Source organism: Euprymna scolopes, chromosome 8 (assembly GCF_053919585.1).
Source record: "Euprymna scolopes isolate OS-2025 chromosome 8, ASM5391958v1, whole genome shotgun sequence".
Lineage (NCBI taxonomy): Eukaryota > Metazoa > Mollusca > Cephalopoda > Sepiida > Sepiolidae > Euprymna > Euprymna scolopes.
The window spans coordinates 117,284,091-117,298,360 of NC_136489.1; the positions used below are offsets into that span (position 1 = coordinate 117,284,091).

General features: G+C 32.6%; 1 protein-coding gene across 5 annotated transcripts in view; it reads left to right on the top strand.

Annotated features, from left to right (window-relative positions):
* Positions 1–14,270, top strand: part of LOC145283723 (ribonuclease H2 subunit A-like) — a 180,187-nt gene that overhangs the window by 127,344 nt on the left and 38,573 nt on the right. For 4 of the 5 annotated variants that reach the window (XM_080132773.1, XM_080132771.1, XM_080132770.1 and 1 more), the window contains exon 2: positions 11,835–11,906. In XM_080132773.1, the coding sequence (XP_079988899.1) occupies positions 11,840–11,906 (67 nt within the window). In that variant the 5' untranslated portion in view covers positions 11,835–11,839. Of the gene's footprint in view, positions 1–7,953; positions 8,214–11,834; positions 11,907–14,270 lie in introns of those variants that run through there. The other variant, XM_080132769.1, reaches the window with a different exon arrangement.

A 14,270-nucleotide genomic window follows, 5' to 3' on the forward strand; every position in this document is an offset into this window, starting at 1 on the left:
TATATTTGTAATGAGTGTTGTAACCACACATCCGGTTTACGACTTCCGGTAGCGCATGTGTACATAAACATAAACCTATAACAGCGTAAACAAATAAACACAAATCGCTAATTTTGCAGAATTTACCTGCGGACTGAAATATTAGCATTATTATTTAGAAATTATTATTTAACATGGGAAAGGTGGGGATGTTTTGCAACTATTCTGTATTACAGCTATACTGTCGCAATTTTCTTACAAATAAATCCCCCGCTGACAACTATAAGAGCATTTTACAACGGCGATTTACCCAAGTTCTTCCTTTTTTTTAAAATTTATTCTCCATTTTTTAATACACCTTTCCTAAAAACATTCATACATTTTCTTCTACACTACCAACATAAATAAAAAAACCCGAAAATGTTTCTTTTTTTTTTTTACAAATAAATAATCAGCACAATAAAACATATTGTTTACTGTGTACGTTTTCAGCGTCCCAATTGTTTTTTTTTTTTTGTGTGTTTAAATTATCCAAATAAACAATTGTTAATACATTCTACTTTTTTTATTTTTACATCTTTCATTTCCACATTGTCTTAATTAGTTTTATTGACCTTATTATTAACATAAATTAAATATTTGATCCAAAGGGTCATGAATGTTTGTTTAAAATAAATGAAAAAAAGTTACATTTTATTTTCATTTTCTATTTAAAAAGCCATTCTTAACATGGGGAGAGTGTTTTTAACTATTCTGTACTTTCAACTAACAATTTCATTTAAAAAAGATATATCAAAATTTGAATTTAACTTGAAGTATTACGGTATCTGTTCAGTGCACATTTTTACCTATAAGTATGGCAAACCACTTATAATTCAATGGCTGTAAGTTTTTTTTTTCAAAAATAAACAATTATAAACAGAACGACTCATAGAAATCTATTTATGTTCTTTTTTCATTTTAATATACTTTCAAAGAAATGTTTCTGTTATGTCACAAAAACTATTTTCTTTACGTCAGAAGTGTCATGCTCATACATTAATTCCATAGCTAATATAACATACTGATCCAACGGGTCACGAGTAGTCTATTATTTTATTAAAATTAGCAATCAATTGTAATAAAATAGTCAATCGTTAAAGCAGAGAGACAAAAAAAAAAAATGTGACTGGCTTTGCAAACTGATTGTTTTTCTGATTCAAGCAATCTAACCCAAATTCAATGACTGACTCAACGGATCGAATGTTTCCAGATAAAAACAATAAAAATATAGTACATCTGAAATGGGAAAATATTATTTGTAAATAAATACACATAAAACTTAATATTTGTCTGGATTTTGGGGACGCGGAATTATTATTTTGTATTGTTTTTATCTGTCCTCAGTATTGAAATTTATATATCTGCTATGTTTTGGCTGAGTTACTCTATCGCCTTCATCTTAAAGGCACAGAGGCTGTTCTTGGCCTTCGGGCCAGGAACGGAAAAGGAAGTAATCAGTTCTGGTCAATGTGGAGGCAACCCTTCATATCGGATAATTGCTTTTTAAGTCAATTAGTTTGGTCAATGTGGGGGAAACCCTTCATATCAGACAATTGCTAATTTTGGACACTGCCAGAGTGCCCCCTTGGGGGAGCTGTTTTTTCCTCCCCACATTAAAAAACGGCCTTGTGCCTAAATTGCTCAGTGGGGAAGCAAATAAATACAATCTTCTATCATCTTTTTGTCGCCATATTTTCATATGATTGTTGTTGTATATTTGTATGGGTTGATTTTTCCTCGTGTACTTACACGTGATAAGCTGGTGATATTATCATTTCATTTTGAATTAATGAACACCCATGCATAACATGACATCACTGTGTATTGTATGGAGCATTATATAAATATTACATGAATACTTTTTATTGTATATGTTATGCATGAGTGTCCATTCTAAAAAAACAACAACAAAAAACTGGGATCTTAAGAAAATCTCTATCATTCCAGTAATTATAGGAGCAACTCGACTCATGAAAAAGAATTTTAAAAACTACCTTTCAAATATACCTAAATGAGTTAACAAAAAAAAATGTCTTAGGTACCATTAGCTAAAATCGAAAACAAAACATTTAGCGCTTCAACATTAACACCTTTACAGGGTTTTGCTATTTTTTTTTTTCAACGTCGATTGTAACAGACTTTTTGTTGGGAAGAGGTGGGGGTCAACATGTGGGTGCTCATTTTACGTAAAATTGTGTTCGTTGTACGTTGCCCCCCCCCCCCGCACCAAAACAGGTTGCCATAAAGTGGGTGCTCATTATATGCTGACTTATTATAGAAAACTGATCCCCCACTTTTTGGAAACTAACATTTCTTCAGATCTTGGAAACTACTCGTTTGCTGTAATTGTAAACATTATTTTCGTTTTCAGCGTCCCTGAAAACCTTTACATGTGTTAATTTTAAAGGAATTTTTCTAGAGAGTGAAAAGTCGATTGTCTGCCTTTGTTGATCCTACATTTCTGACATTGCCAAGAGGTGTTGCTAGCAGCGTATCATTCGAAATGGAAGATGGCGTCAAGTAATTCTCCGAGAAAATGTGTCATAATACTTGATTTTCTTAAATAAAAAGAAACTACTTGATCGATTTATGTGATTTTTGGAATATAACATTTTCGTGCAGTGGCAGGTACATACATCATAAATATTTTTCTTGACAAAAAAAAATTTTTATAGGCCCAACTGTAGATAAGCACCGAAAATATTAAAAATAAAGCGACTTTAATGTATCATTGTCTGGCTGGATGACCAAATCCCTTGTTCGAGATGAAGTAGGTCCATTCCAGAGTCAGATTTCGCTTCGGTTTGCTTGATCTGCATTAGTTAATAGACTTTCTTGTGTGTGGTGCATTTGCTCCTGTGGCAGAGTACTCGTCTTGCATGCAAGAGGCTTGGGTTTCAAATCCCAAATTCAGAAATGTCTAACTGATGAGCCCAAATGAGGGCGAAACTCGAGTCCTAAACTTCTGGTTTGTTGGGTGTCATGGCTTTTGTGAATTGTGACGTTGTTTGACTGTGGAAATAATTAAATGTATGTTTGCATAGGCGTACAAGTAACAGGTTTTGTCAACTTACTCCTGTCAAGTTCAATTGTTTTTTCAATTTTTACCCCTTAGCAGCTATTTTTACCGGTTAAAAACCAAATTAATTTGTTCCACAGTTCCAAATCCTCTATATATCAAGTTTCAAGTCTGCAGACGAAAAATTGAGAAAGTAGTTTAATAGAGACTGTTCTGCACATGCAGAGACAAGGTCAATTTTATATATGTATACTAGCAAGTTGCATGGCGTTGCTTAATCATAAAATATGCTGCCTAAATACTATATTGTAATTTATGCAGATTTCATATTCATTATTATGGAGCCAATCCTCTATTGATTAATCTATTATACCCAATATATAGTAATGCCCTCCCCCTCTCAGTATCGCCCCATCATAAAATACGCTTAAATATGATATTTTAATTCATTTTATGTTTATTTTTAGGTGCAACTCTATAACTCCTGTCCCCCTCTCCATACAAAATCAAAATAAAGAAAACTCTTTAATGGTGTACAGAAAGAAAATATCATACACTAAAAACTAAAAAAATTGATCAGGCCGTTTTATTTTAAAAAATAAAATCAAATTTTATGGATAAACGACAATTAGAGATCACTCAACACCACTATGTAAATAGTCTGAAGGACAAGGGAAATAATTGTAAATAATTCAAACTTGCAAGATTTTAAAAAGCCGTTCTTAACATAGGGAGGGTGAAATATTATGTGTTGTTTAGGAAGGAAGAACAAAAAATGCATGTTACAGTGAAAGCAGCCATGATGGCTACCTCTTTTTTTTATTTTTTATTTTTACTATAGTTCCAAAGGCAAGGGTTTCTTTTTAGAACTCCTTTTTTTTTGGAGAGTTATCTAAGGGGAGGTAATAGTAACATACTATTACATCCTTCTTCTTTTAAATGACGAAATGAAAAGAGAAGAAAAAGAAAAGGCGCTTCTACACTATTGGCATAAGATTTCGGAAATCGTAATATTGAATTTCAAATGAAAGCAATAGTATCTACATATTTTTAAGATGATTATATCAAAAAAATTACGAAAATCGATAAGGTAGAAAATTACTTATTAAAGAAAAGAAAAAATAGAATTTGAAGAAAATGATCGTAAAACACAGGAAAGTTCAAAAGGGAGGTAATTTTCGTTTAGATTCAAACAAGATGGCGGCAATTTTCCACCTGCTAATACAATTAAAGTTGTTTTGTTTAATAATTCAGTAATATTCAGGTAATTCTGACTACATAATTTGGAAGCTATCATTGTAACTTATTAGAATTAACAAAAAAAAGTCAGTTGAAACCATTGTTTTTTATCTGAAAACTCCATTTATCGACTACAAAATTTCGTCCCAATTCTGTAGAAGCGCCAAAGAAAATTTTAGAAAATGACAAAACAAAACAAAAACGTCAATTTATGATTGTTCCATCTCTAAATCTTTTGGGTAGTCTGATAATACATCTGGTGGTTTGATCTGTTGCATTGTTGTTGTAGGTGTCTGCATCTGGTATTCTCAGGGGTGCTTATTTAAGAGTTGACTGCTGCTTTTTTCTGAGTGTACAGTTTTTGGTAGGCTCCTGAGGAGCTTCAGTTGGGTGTACCTCAAGTCTTGATGTGGTGCCAAGTTCCAGTCTACCATAAAGTGCTGTCAATTTTGACAGAGAATTTTTCTAGAAAGGGTCTGTACTATGTATGACCTTGGTTCTCGGCTCAATTGTGTGACAAGTGTAGGAGACCAGTGGCCTGCGTCTTTAATTAAAATACACACAGGTTGTCCTATGTGCAGTTTGGGCAGATACTTTTTATGTTGTTCTTCTTCTGATTTGTTTGCCTCTGATACAGTCGTGTCATCATCTTTTCCTTGTTGGTGTTTTTGGTTGATGAATTTGACTGGGATATTCCTAGCTTGCTTCCTTCGGTACAGAAATTTACCTGGCAATGGAATGGTATGACCTAGGGGAGTTCAAATCACAACGACTTGAGGCAGTTTTCTTGAATGCAGATTTCACTGCCTGGACACAAAGTTTTGTTAAGTCATTCGACTGCGGAAACTTAGGTGATGATGCGTGATGTTCAAAACCCCATTCTTTTGTGAATTGTTTGAAATGGACTGAGCTGACTGTTATTAAGAATTGTGAATAAATACGGCATAATATATTCTGAATATATGCAGCATAATCACGTTAATACACCAGTTCTCACCAGATCACTGAAGTTAAGCAACACTGAGCCTAGTCAGTATCAGATGGGTGACCAATTTTGAAATACCAGATGGATAACCAATTTGAGAATACCAGGTAATGTAGGAGGAAGTCGACACTTCTCTGCAAAAGTTGCAGAAACTTAACATCATTATCTCTCCCAATGGGGATGCACATGCAACTGGGAACTGCTTTATGTGAATTTCATACTCTCATGAAACTTCCTCCCTCAGAGGAAACCGGTTAAGCCAGAATTCGGGTTAATGCCAGTTTAAATTTTTCATTTCATATTAGGAAATATAAACTCCAAGCAAAGCCTTTTAGGTTTTAGAAAGCATCTGATGAAATTGTGGTAATGCCTTGTAAAAATCATGCTGTGAAGAAGCAGTGACGAAACGTCTTTGAAAGACATGCCTGAAAGAGGACAATCTCGTTTTGATTTTTATATGCATATGGGCAGAACCAATTTTCTTAACTTCCAAATAGGAAAGCATATTCTTTAATGTTCGCTCAAAATTAATCCAAGAGGGATGCTTTAGGTCAGGCATGTCAAACTCAGAGTCTCTTTAGAGCCATAGAAGTCGATTTGTATCGTCATGAGGGCCACAAAAGTTGAACACGACCAGCTCAAATGGAAAGAGAGAAAATTATTTTTTTTACCAGCGATTTTAAAGCACATTACTACCTGTAAAATTTATTTTGAGTCTTTATTTTTTTTTTAATAAAACCAGCAAAAATGAAAGTTTTAATAAAACGTTTAAAAGAAAAATATACTTTAACTTTTTGAACAAAGTCTGTTTAAAAATATGAAAAAAATAACAAATTTTATCACTAAATTCTAAATTCAAGTTCAAACTTTAAAAATCTAAATAAATTCAAAAAATACTTATATGGCAAAAATTAATGACTAATGAGTGGCTTCATGCTCAATTTAAAAAAAAAAAAAATATGTAATGAAATTCATCTTTCATAAATTTTAAAATAAAATCATTGTCTATAATATAAATCTACCCTGTTTGTTTAAATGTATGTATGTATGTATGTCTGCCTAAAACTTTCAACAGAGGAAAGTTTACGAGATTGGTATCGTTTTGAAGCTCGACCCTTCACACGACAAATATTGAAAAATTAGCTAAAACCATTAATTTCTTCACTCTCAACTAGGCACTTTTCTACAAGGAGGAGTCAATTTTTTTCACCGATATTTTCGAAAGGCATCACTTCTATTCGACTGACTAGCCTTAATTTAAACCTTCATCAATTCTGGTTTTGCGATGGATGCAACAGCAAAGACGTCACATGCTTTTTTTTTTCAAATTCTTTTCATCCTTCGAGTATGGGTTCGAGCCTGCCTACCTACTACCACTTTAAAAAAAAAATTTTTTTTTTGCTCAACACACACCTCCAAACACCCAGGCAACGTCGGGCACACAGGCTAGTCTTTTATATAGACAGATTCAAAATATAGTTTTACCGCATTTTTAAAGGGAGATAATACTCAAAGTTCAATATAACTGTTTAACTTTAATTTTAAGTAAAGGATGGTAGCGCCAATATGATAAAAAAAATATAATTTAAAAAAAGTAAAAAACACATTTGAATAAGGAAACTTTAGTTAATTCTAGTAGTTAGGCACACCCATAAAAAAGAATATTTAGGCTAGATTATTATTTAGCTTAAACGTGTTATTGTTTTTTTATAAGACTTGACTTGACTGAAAATTGTCTCTTCCCATTTCTACTATGTCAAAACGTACCAAACCACTGCCAATGAAGTGTGGGAAGAGGGAAGATCATTTTTTTGCGAGCCACAAACATGTCTATGATGGGCTGCATGCGGCTCGTGGGCTGTGTGTTTGACATGCCTGCTTTAGATCATCATAGGCCAACAGTATGAACAATGCATTTACCTATTGCATACCTTTAAATACAATGTAGATTTACCTGTTTTTTTTTTGTTGTTTTTTCTCATTAAAAAATATAATTTTGTTCAACACTTTAAGTAACAATTAGTAAAAATTATAAGTTTTATGGAAAAACTTATAATTTTTACTAATTGTTACTTATTCATCAAAAAATATAGTTTTTAATTCTAAATCTTATTAATCTAACAAACTGTTATGAAACTATAACTTAGCTATGTTAAGCTAATGTTGCTTTAATCTTAATTTATCAAATTATTAGATCTAAATAGACTTCAAAGCTTTCAATCTCTTAATGCATGAGGATTTGCTAGGAATTTTAAAGCCAGTTTAAGTGTTCTCTGCTGTTTAGCGCTCTTCATCCGAGTTTCCTTCCACCTACTTTCTATTCAACAGTTTAAATGTTTCCAAATTCCTTTCAAATTTCGAAAGGTCTCGAAGAATATTCATTCGTTTTTTTTTTTATTTTAACTATTACAAAAGATTAAAATTACTTGTTTGCAGAGTAACCGAAATGTATTCCAGCAGATTTAATTGCATAATTAAATTATTTTTTTAAATAGGATTTTTAAAAGGTTCATTTTAGTACTTTAGACCATTGCACTTTTTATTTCATTAAATAATCGATAAATGATAAGGAAAAAAATATGTACGTAGATGCGAGAAACACATACATACATACATACATACATAAGAAAAGTAGTCCCAATGTTTTGATCTGGATGTTTTTTTTCAAACGGCCTACTTTTTAAGCTTTCACCGTATCCAAAAACGGTGTACGTAATTTACGCGGGAAAGGGAATTCTAAAAACAAAACAAAAATTTATTAACGTGTTTCGTCGTATTTTTGCCGAGCTTTTGTTTTCATTAAGCATTTCTTATCTGTCATCATGGATTATTCCGGTTTTACGAATAACAATACAGAAAACTTTGTTATCACATCTGAAATTCCCGATATCGTTAAAAAGAAACCATGTTGGCTGGGAATCGACGAAGCTGGCAGAGGGCCTGTTCTTGGTAGGTATAAAATTAGACCAGCAGTCAATGAATTGACATTATCGAAAACAAAAAATGATTTACGATTTTAAAAATGCTTCGAGTTTAGTTGTCGATTCCAAGCTCCCTTCCCTTCTCTCATCCGAACCATCATTATTCGGTACTTATGCACTTATGTTGAAAAATTCAGAAAGCCATTCGGGTTTGGGTTTTGTTTTACTGTACACATAGATTCGAAAAAGTTGTCACAAAACAAATATATAACAAATAAATGTTATCAAAGGCAAGATAAGTTACTTTTCTATCCAACTGGATATATTTTTAGTGTTTATATTTAATGTAACATGCTTATTCATCTCGAAAAACACAGTGTTTATAGACGTATTGAAAAACTCAAAATGGCGGCCGACTCTCTCTCGGAGACGGTGAGTTTGGGAAAAGGAGTTATAAATAAAAAAACCCCCAGTCAAAATACTGTTAAAAACCCGCCGAATATATGTCAGCCTATGTCACGGTAGCCTATATTGAGCGAGTTTCTAACAATATTTTGTCTGTTTTTTTATTTATAACTCATTTTCCCGAACTTACCGCCTTAAAGAGAGAGTCTGCTGCCATTTTAAATTTTCCAATACATCGGTAAACACTGTTTTTTTTTTCGAGCTGAATAAACATGTTACATTAAATATAAACTCTAAAAACGTATCCAGTTGGATAGAAAAGTAACTTATCTTATCTTTGATAACATTTATTTGTTATATATTTGTTTTGTGACAACTTTTTCGAATCTGTGTACAGTAAAACAAAACCCGGGTTTGTTTTACTGGTAAATGTTTACTTTAACTACAACAGAACACCGACCAATAACATTTGTTTTTTTGGTATTATTATACAAACACCGTGACAGCGTTAGGGTTAGGGTTAATTCGCTGTCACGGTGTTTGTATAAATTTACCGTTTTTTTTATAGGTTTTCGGGGTCGCTTTTACAGGTTTTCGACTATGCTGAATACGAAGATCGCATAGAAATTTTGCAGAAATAAGTAGTTATCGAGATATAGAAAGTTGCATTATGCATTGTATTCTTTGGTGACCATCTTTTTTACGCGCGTCCCATAAACAAATCTACTCATCTATGACTGACACTGCACGCGCGTAAAAAAGATGGCCACCAAAGAATACAATGCATAATACAACTTTTTAGGTAATTGTGAAGAAAGAGAGAGCATGTTTCCTCCGTTTGACTATAGGTGGCGGTGGCGTTACTGTCTGTCCACCCAGTTACGGAAGCACAAAATGTATATAATGGCACCCTTGAAATAAAAAATGCTTTTGTTATATTTTAATTTTAAACTTTTTTTTTTTTTTTTTGCAAACATATTTAAGTTTTATTTTTTTCAAACATATTTACGTTTTTTTTTGTTTTTTTTGTTTTTGCAAACCTATTCAAGTTTTATTTTTCCATACATTTACGTGTTGTTGCTTGTTTATTTTCAAACATTTACTTTTTTTTTTTTTTTTTGCAAGCATAATTGCTATATTGTTCTTTTAAACATATTTATAGGTACAACCGTTTTTCCGAGAGTATTTTTTACGTTCTTATAATAAAAAAGAAAATCAACGTTTTTTTTCTTTTATCTTTTTTTTATGGACCCCCCCCCTTTTTCTTAATTTTTCTGCACTTATTTTACCTTTTCCGCGAGTATATATATATATATATTTAAAAAAGGATATTGTAAATCCTGAATCTTACTTGAAACTACTATTAAAAAATAGCGCGGTACAATACGTGCATAAGCAAACTTTTCAAAAAGAAAAATATTTAAAAAATAATTAGTTTATGCTTGTAACAACAACAAAAGAAAAAAACGTAAAAAAAAACAACAAAAAAAAACGAAGCCTTGATGCGCAGTTGGAAAATAATAAAGTGTGAAAAAAAAAAAAGTGCGACGTTTAACGGCAGGTGCCCGTTTTTGAAGAGTTAATGACGCCAACTTTGAGTGCGGGGCAGTGTTTTATTTACTGCGAGTCTGTTCGCTTTTTTTTTATACGAAAAAGCTTAATGCACATGCGGCGATCGAAAATTGTTGAATATTTATCTTTTCAAAGTCGGGCAAATTAAATAGACAGGCGACCCCGGTTGTTAACTCGTAGATATTATCATTTAGGCGTGATATAAAAAGTTTTAAGAAGTTCTGAGGCGACCGATCAGCCAACGATTTTTCTTTTCATTTACCCAAAAACAAACACACACACCTACACCCCGGGCAACGCCGGGTCCCCCACCCCCACCCCGCTAGTAAGAGAAGAAAGGAAAAAATATGGAAGATAGAAGAGAAAATGGAAAAAGAAGGGGAAAAGATAAAAACAGTAAATAAGGGATACGGAAATACATATATACATAGATAAAAAAAAAAACTAAAACTATCTGAAAGTGAAGAAAATAGGATTAGAAATATGTTCAAAATAAGTTTAAAAAAAAATAAAATCATACGAGTTCCAGTAAAGTCTTCAGTTTTTTTGTTTTTTTTTAATATTCCCTACGTGTATACTACTCTTTCAATTTTCCCTTATATCTTGTACCTACTTTTATTTACTATTTTATCCTATTCCTTCACTCTCATTTCATATCTTCAGTAAGCCAGTTTTGTATAATTCTGGCCCTTCTATTCTGATGAGAAGCATTTAGCTTCGAAATACCATGGCCTAAAGAGTTTTATTCTTAAATTTCCCCTTACCTTTTTCCTTATTGTTCTGATGATATAATAAAGTTATATATAAATTTTATTCCTTATCTTTCATTTAATATTATTGTCTTTGCTCCCGTTGATAGTGTTGAACTTATCTTGATAAGTTTTGCTTTGTTAAATATTTACTCTTTGATAACAATTATATATATTAGCCTACATAAATAGAAGACTATTCCATTAAACATTGCAGAATAAAGTACAATGGCCATGATTAAGCGATAGATGACTATTACAAGAATAATTATAATTAATCTTTTTTTACATTTGGACACGTGCAATTAAAAGGGTCTATTTTTCTTTTTTTTTTCTTTTTTTTTTTTTTAAATTTCCTTTGAAGATTGTAACACTGGGTATGGAGCAGCCAAACCAGCTGCCAACATTGACCTGATATTTATTGAAACCAACCAAGAGCTCTTTTTAGTATCCTCGTTGTTCCCTTAAGTGCAATTGGCTGGATCTCTTTTGCACTTGGCTCACCAGGAATATTAGTTAGGTAGGACTTCAGGTTATTCTTCATAAGCTCTGTGGCACCTATAATAACTGGTATGATTGATATCTCTAAGATTCCAGTTTCTTTTCATAGTATATTTAATTATTAATTTTAAAACACGCCCGTTTTAAAATGATCTTCATAATAGTCATCTGTCGCCTAACCATGGCCATTGTACTTTGTTCTGTGATATCAGCAGGTTATGTGACTTTAATGGAACACCCTTCTGTTTATGTAGGCCATACTTGAGTAGATTGATATGTGTGATCGTCGGTATTATTTGTTGTATGTAACCTGGAATTGAATTGGCAGAATTCTGTCTCTTTGTCCCTTTGGCAACCATCTTGTTTTGTGCCTGCTAAAATATCATTTGGTATCTCAAACAAATTATTTCTTTTCTTTGTAGGTCCAATGGTTTATGGGACGTGTTTTAGTCCTTTAGATGAAAAAGATCATTTGACTGAACTTGGTTTAGCTGGTAAGTAATAAATATTTAAAGCTTACTTACATGCATCACATCTAGACATTTTGTTTAAATGTTTAATACAATGGTCTTCCTTCACCATGTTTTGTTGAATCTTATTTTTTGCTATTGTATTTCTTTCTTCCTTCTCCTTTTGTTGTGTCAGTAAGACGGTACGGCTTGAAGCAACTTGTTTGTGTTAAGTCAACTGAACAATGGTCGAAGGGTTGAGGCTGACAGGTTTCAAACCCATTGACAATGCGCGCGTGTGCACCTACATGCTAGCAAAGATCACGAGGCAGGTTAGTGTGTTTTGAGTGCAAGCCGGTTAACAAGGGTTCCCACCTCACACCATGAACCTTAGAATAAATAGGGACACACATGCATTTGGTAATCAGTTTAGAGTTCAGTTCAAGTTCACCGGTCTTCAGTTCGACAGTCAACGAGAGAATCTTGGTTCAAGATAAGAAAACGAAAAAGAAGAAAAACGATCTGAATTGATTCAGCGATGCGAATCTGCCCTGTCAACGAGGGAACCCGAATAAAGATTTCTCCAAACAATAAAATCAAGTTGTTTTTAAAGAGTAGGCATGCATCATTGCGAAAGGCACCAACCAAGAACGAGAAAAAGATACGTGTCTTGAGATCTTCTTATATTTGACACACACTCAGACACACCCATGACTGTTACACACATGTGAATGCACAGAAGACAGACGGTCACGGCTATGTCAAATTATATAGACATCATATACTCAAGAATATATACACCTCCTTACATACCTCCATCACTCGCAGGACATAACACTTTTTATTTTCTCATATATATTGCTTTTTTAGATGTTAAATTCATTCTAACAAAGTTTTTCAATTAATAAATACTAAATATTAATTATCTGCACAAACTGATCTGATTGTTGTATGTTATCTACTTTCCCATTTGTCCTTGAAAATTTATCGGATTTCCTTCAATATTTTCTTTATCTGCAGGGTCTGCCATAAGTAACTATATAATTTCATTTCAACAAACTACTCTACATAATTGATAGTTAAGCGTCTTGGACTGAAATTGCTTTTGAATTCTCTTTGGATAAATGTTGAGTTCTCAGCTTTTTAAAACCATTTAAAAATCAATGATTTTGCTCTTTTATTAATCATGTAGACACTAGCGGGACCTGTGGAAATTCCACAGAGGACTCATTCATATGTAATAAATTGATGTTGGCATTCTGTTGGTGTTCAGCGTAAATGATATGATTGTAGCTCTTTTGTTAAAACTGCAAAAGTATTTATCTAAGCTAGCAGGGATACCCGGCGTAGTCTGGTCATAAAGTACGCTTAAATATCTTTTAATTCTTGCAGATTTTGTATATATTATTATAGAGTTAATTTATAACCAAAACCAAAACTTATGAAGAATTCTTGGTAAAGTTATTTATTACAAGAAATGAAAATCCATAAAAACGACTCTGATGTAAGCGTGACACAAAAAATAAATAACATGCTATCGTATTAATATATAATGTGTATCTGAAATAAAAATGGAAATGAAATAAAATTTAAAAATAAAAATACATGATTTTCGTTTTTGAATGACGCCTGAAATAAAAGAAATGCTTAAGTATCAATAAAAGGACACACAAAAGAAAGTATTTACTTAAGGTAATAATAATAATATAGCCTTTCTTCATAAGACAAGATGGCCACCCACTAGATATGGGCTGATGGGAGTTATTTTGGTTTTATCTGAATGTTACATATTACGTTGTTATGCGTTTTTCTCTTTGAAAACTTTTTTTTTTTCTGATGAGTTCACAACAGGAAATATTCAATGTTAATATACAAATAGTGATTGTTCTCTGTGAACGAAACAGGTTTGTAAAATGTACCAAAGATTTTTATTTTGTAAAAAAAAAAAAAAAAATGATTGGTAAGATAAATAGAATATTAGACATTGGAATATAGCAAAATTGTTTGTTTTATATATATATACATGTGATGATTGCAACGTCTTGTCAGACGAGTGCCACTCCCTCAGACATTTAAAATCCATGAGCCCAAATGTCTGAGGGAGTATCTATACAAATATGATGTTACAGAGTCTTAGCTTTGTATGACAGCTAAGTCTCTCTCTCGGTTCAAAATGTTGAGATCCAGCAACAAGCAAGAGCAAGATAGCCAGCAACAAATTAAACTGCAGACCAGCTTAATGCAGGTACTGGTCTTCCGCTTTATGGTTTTTTAAATCTGATTTGCTTCTCCTAGAAAGGTTGCCTTCACCATGGCTTACGGGAGCCCTCTCTACCCCAATACACATATATATACACACACACACACACAAATATACACGGTGCTAGTTGGCCGTTGACCCAGAAGAAG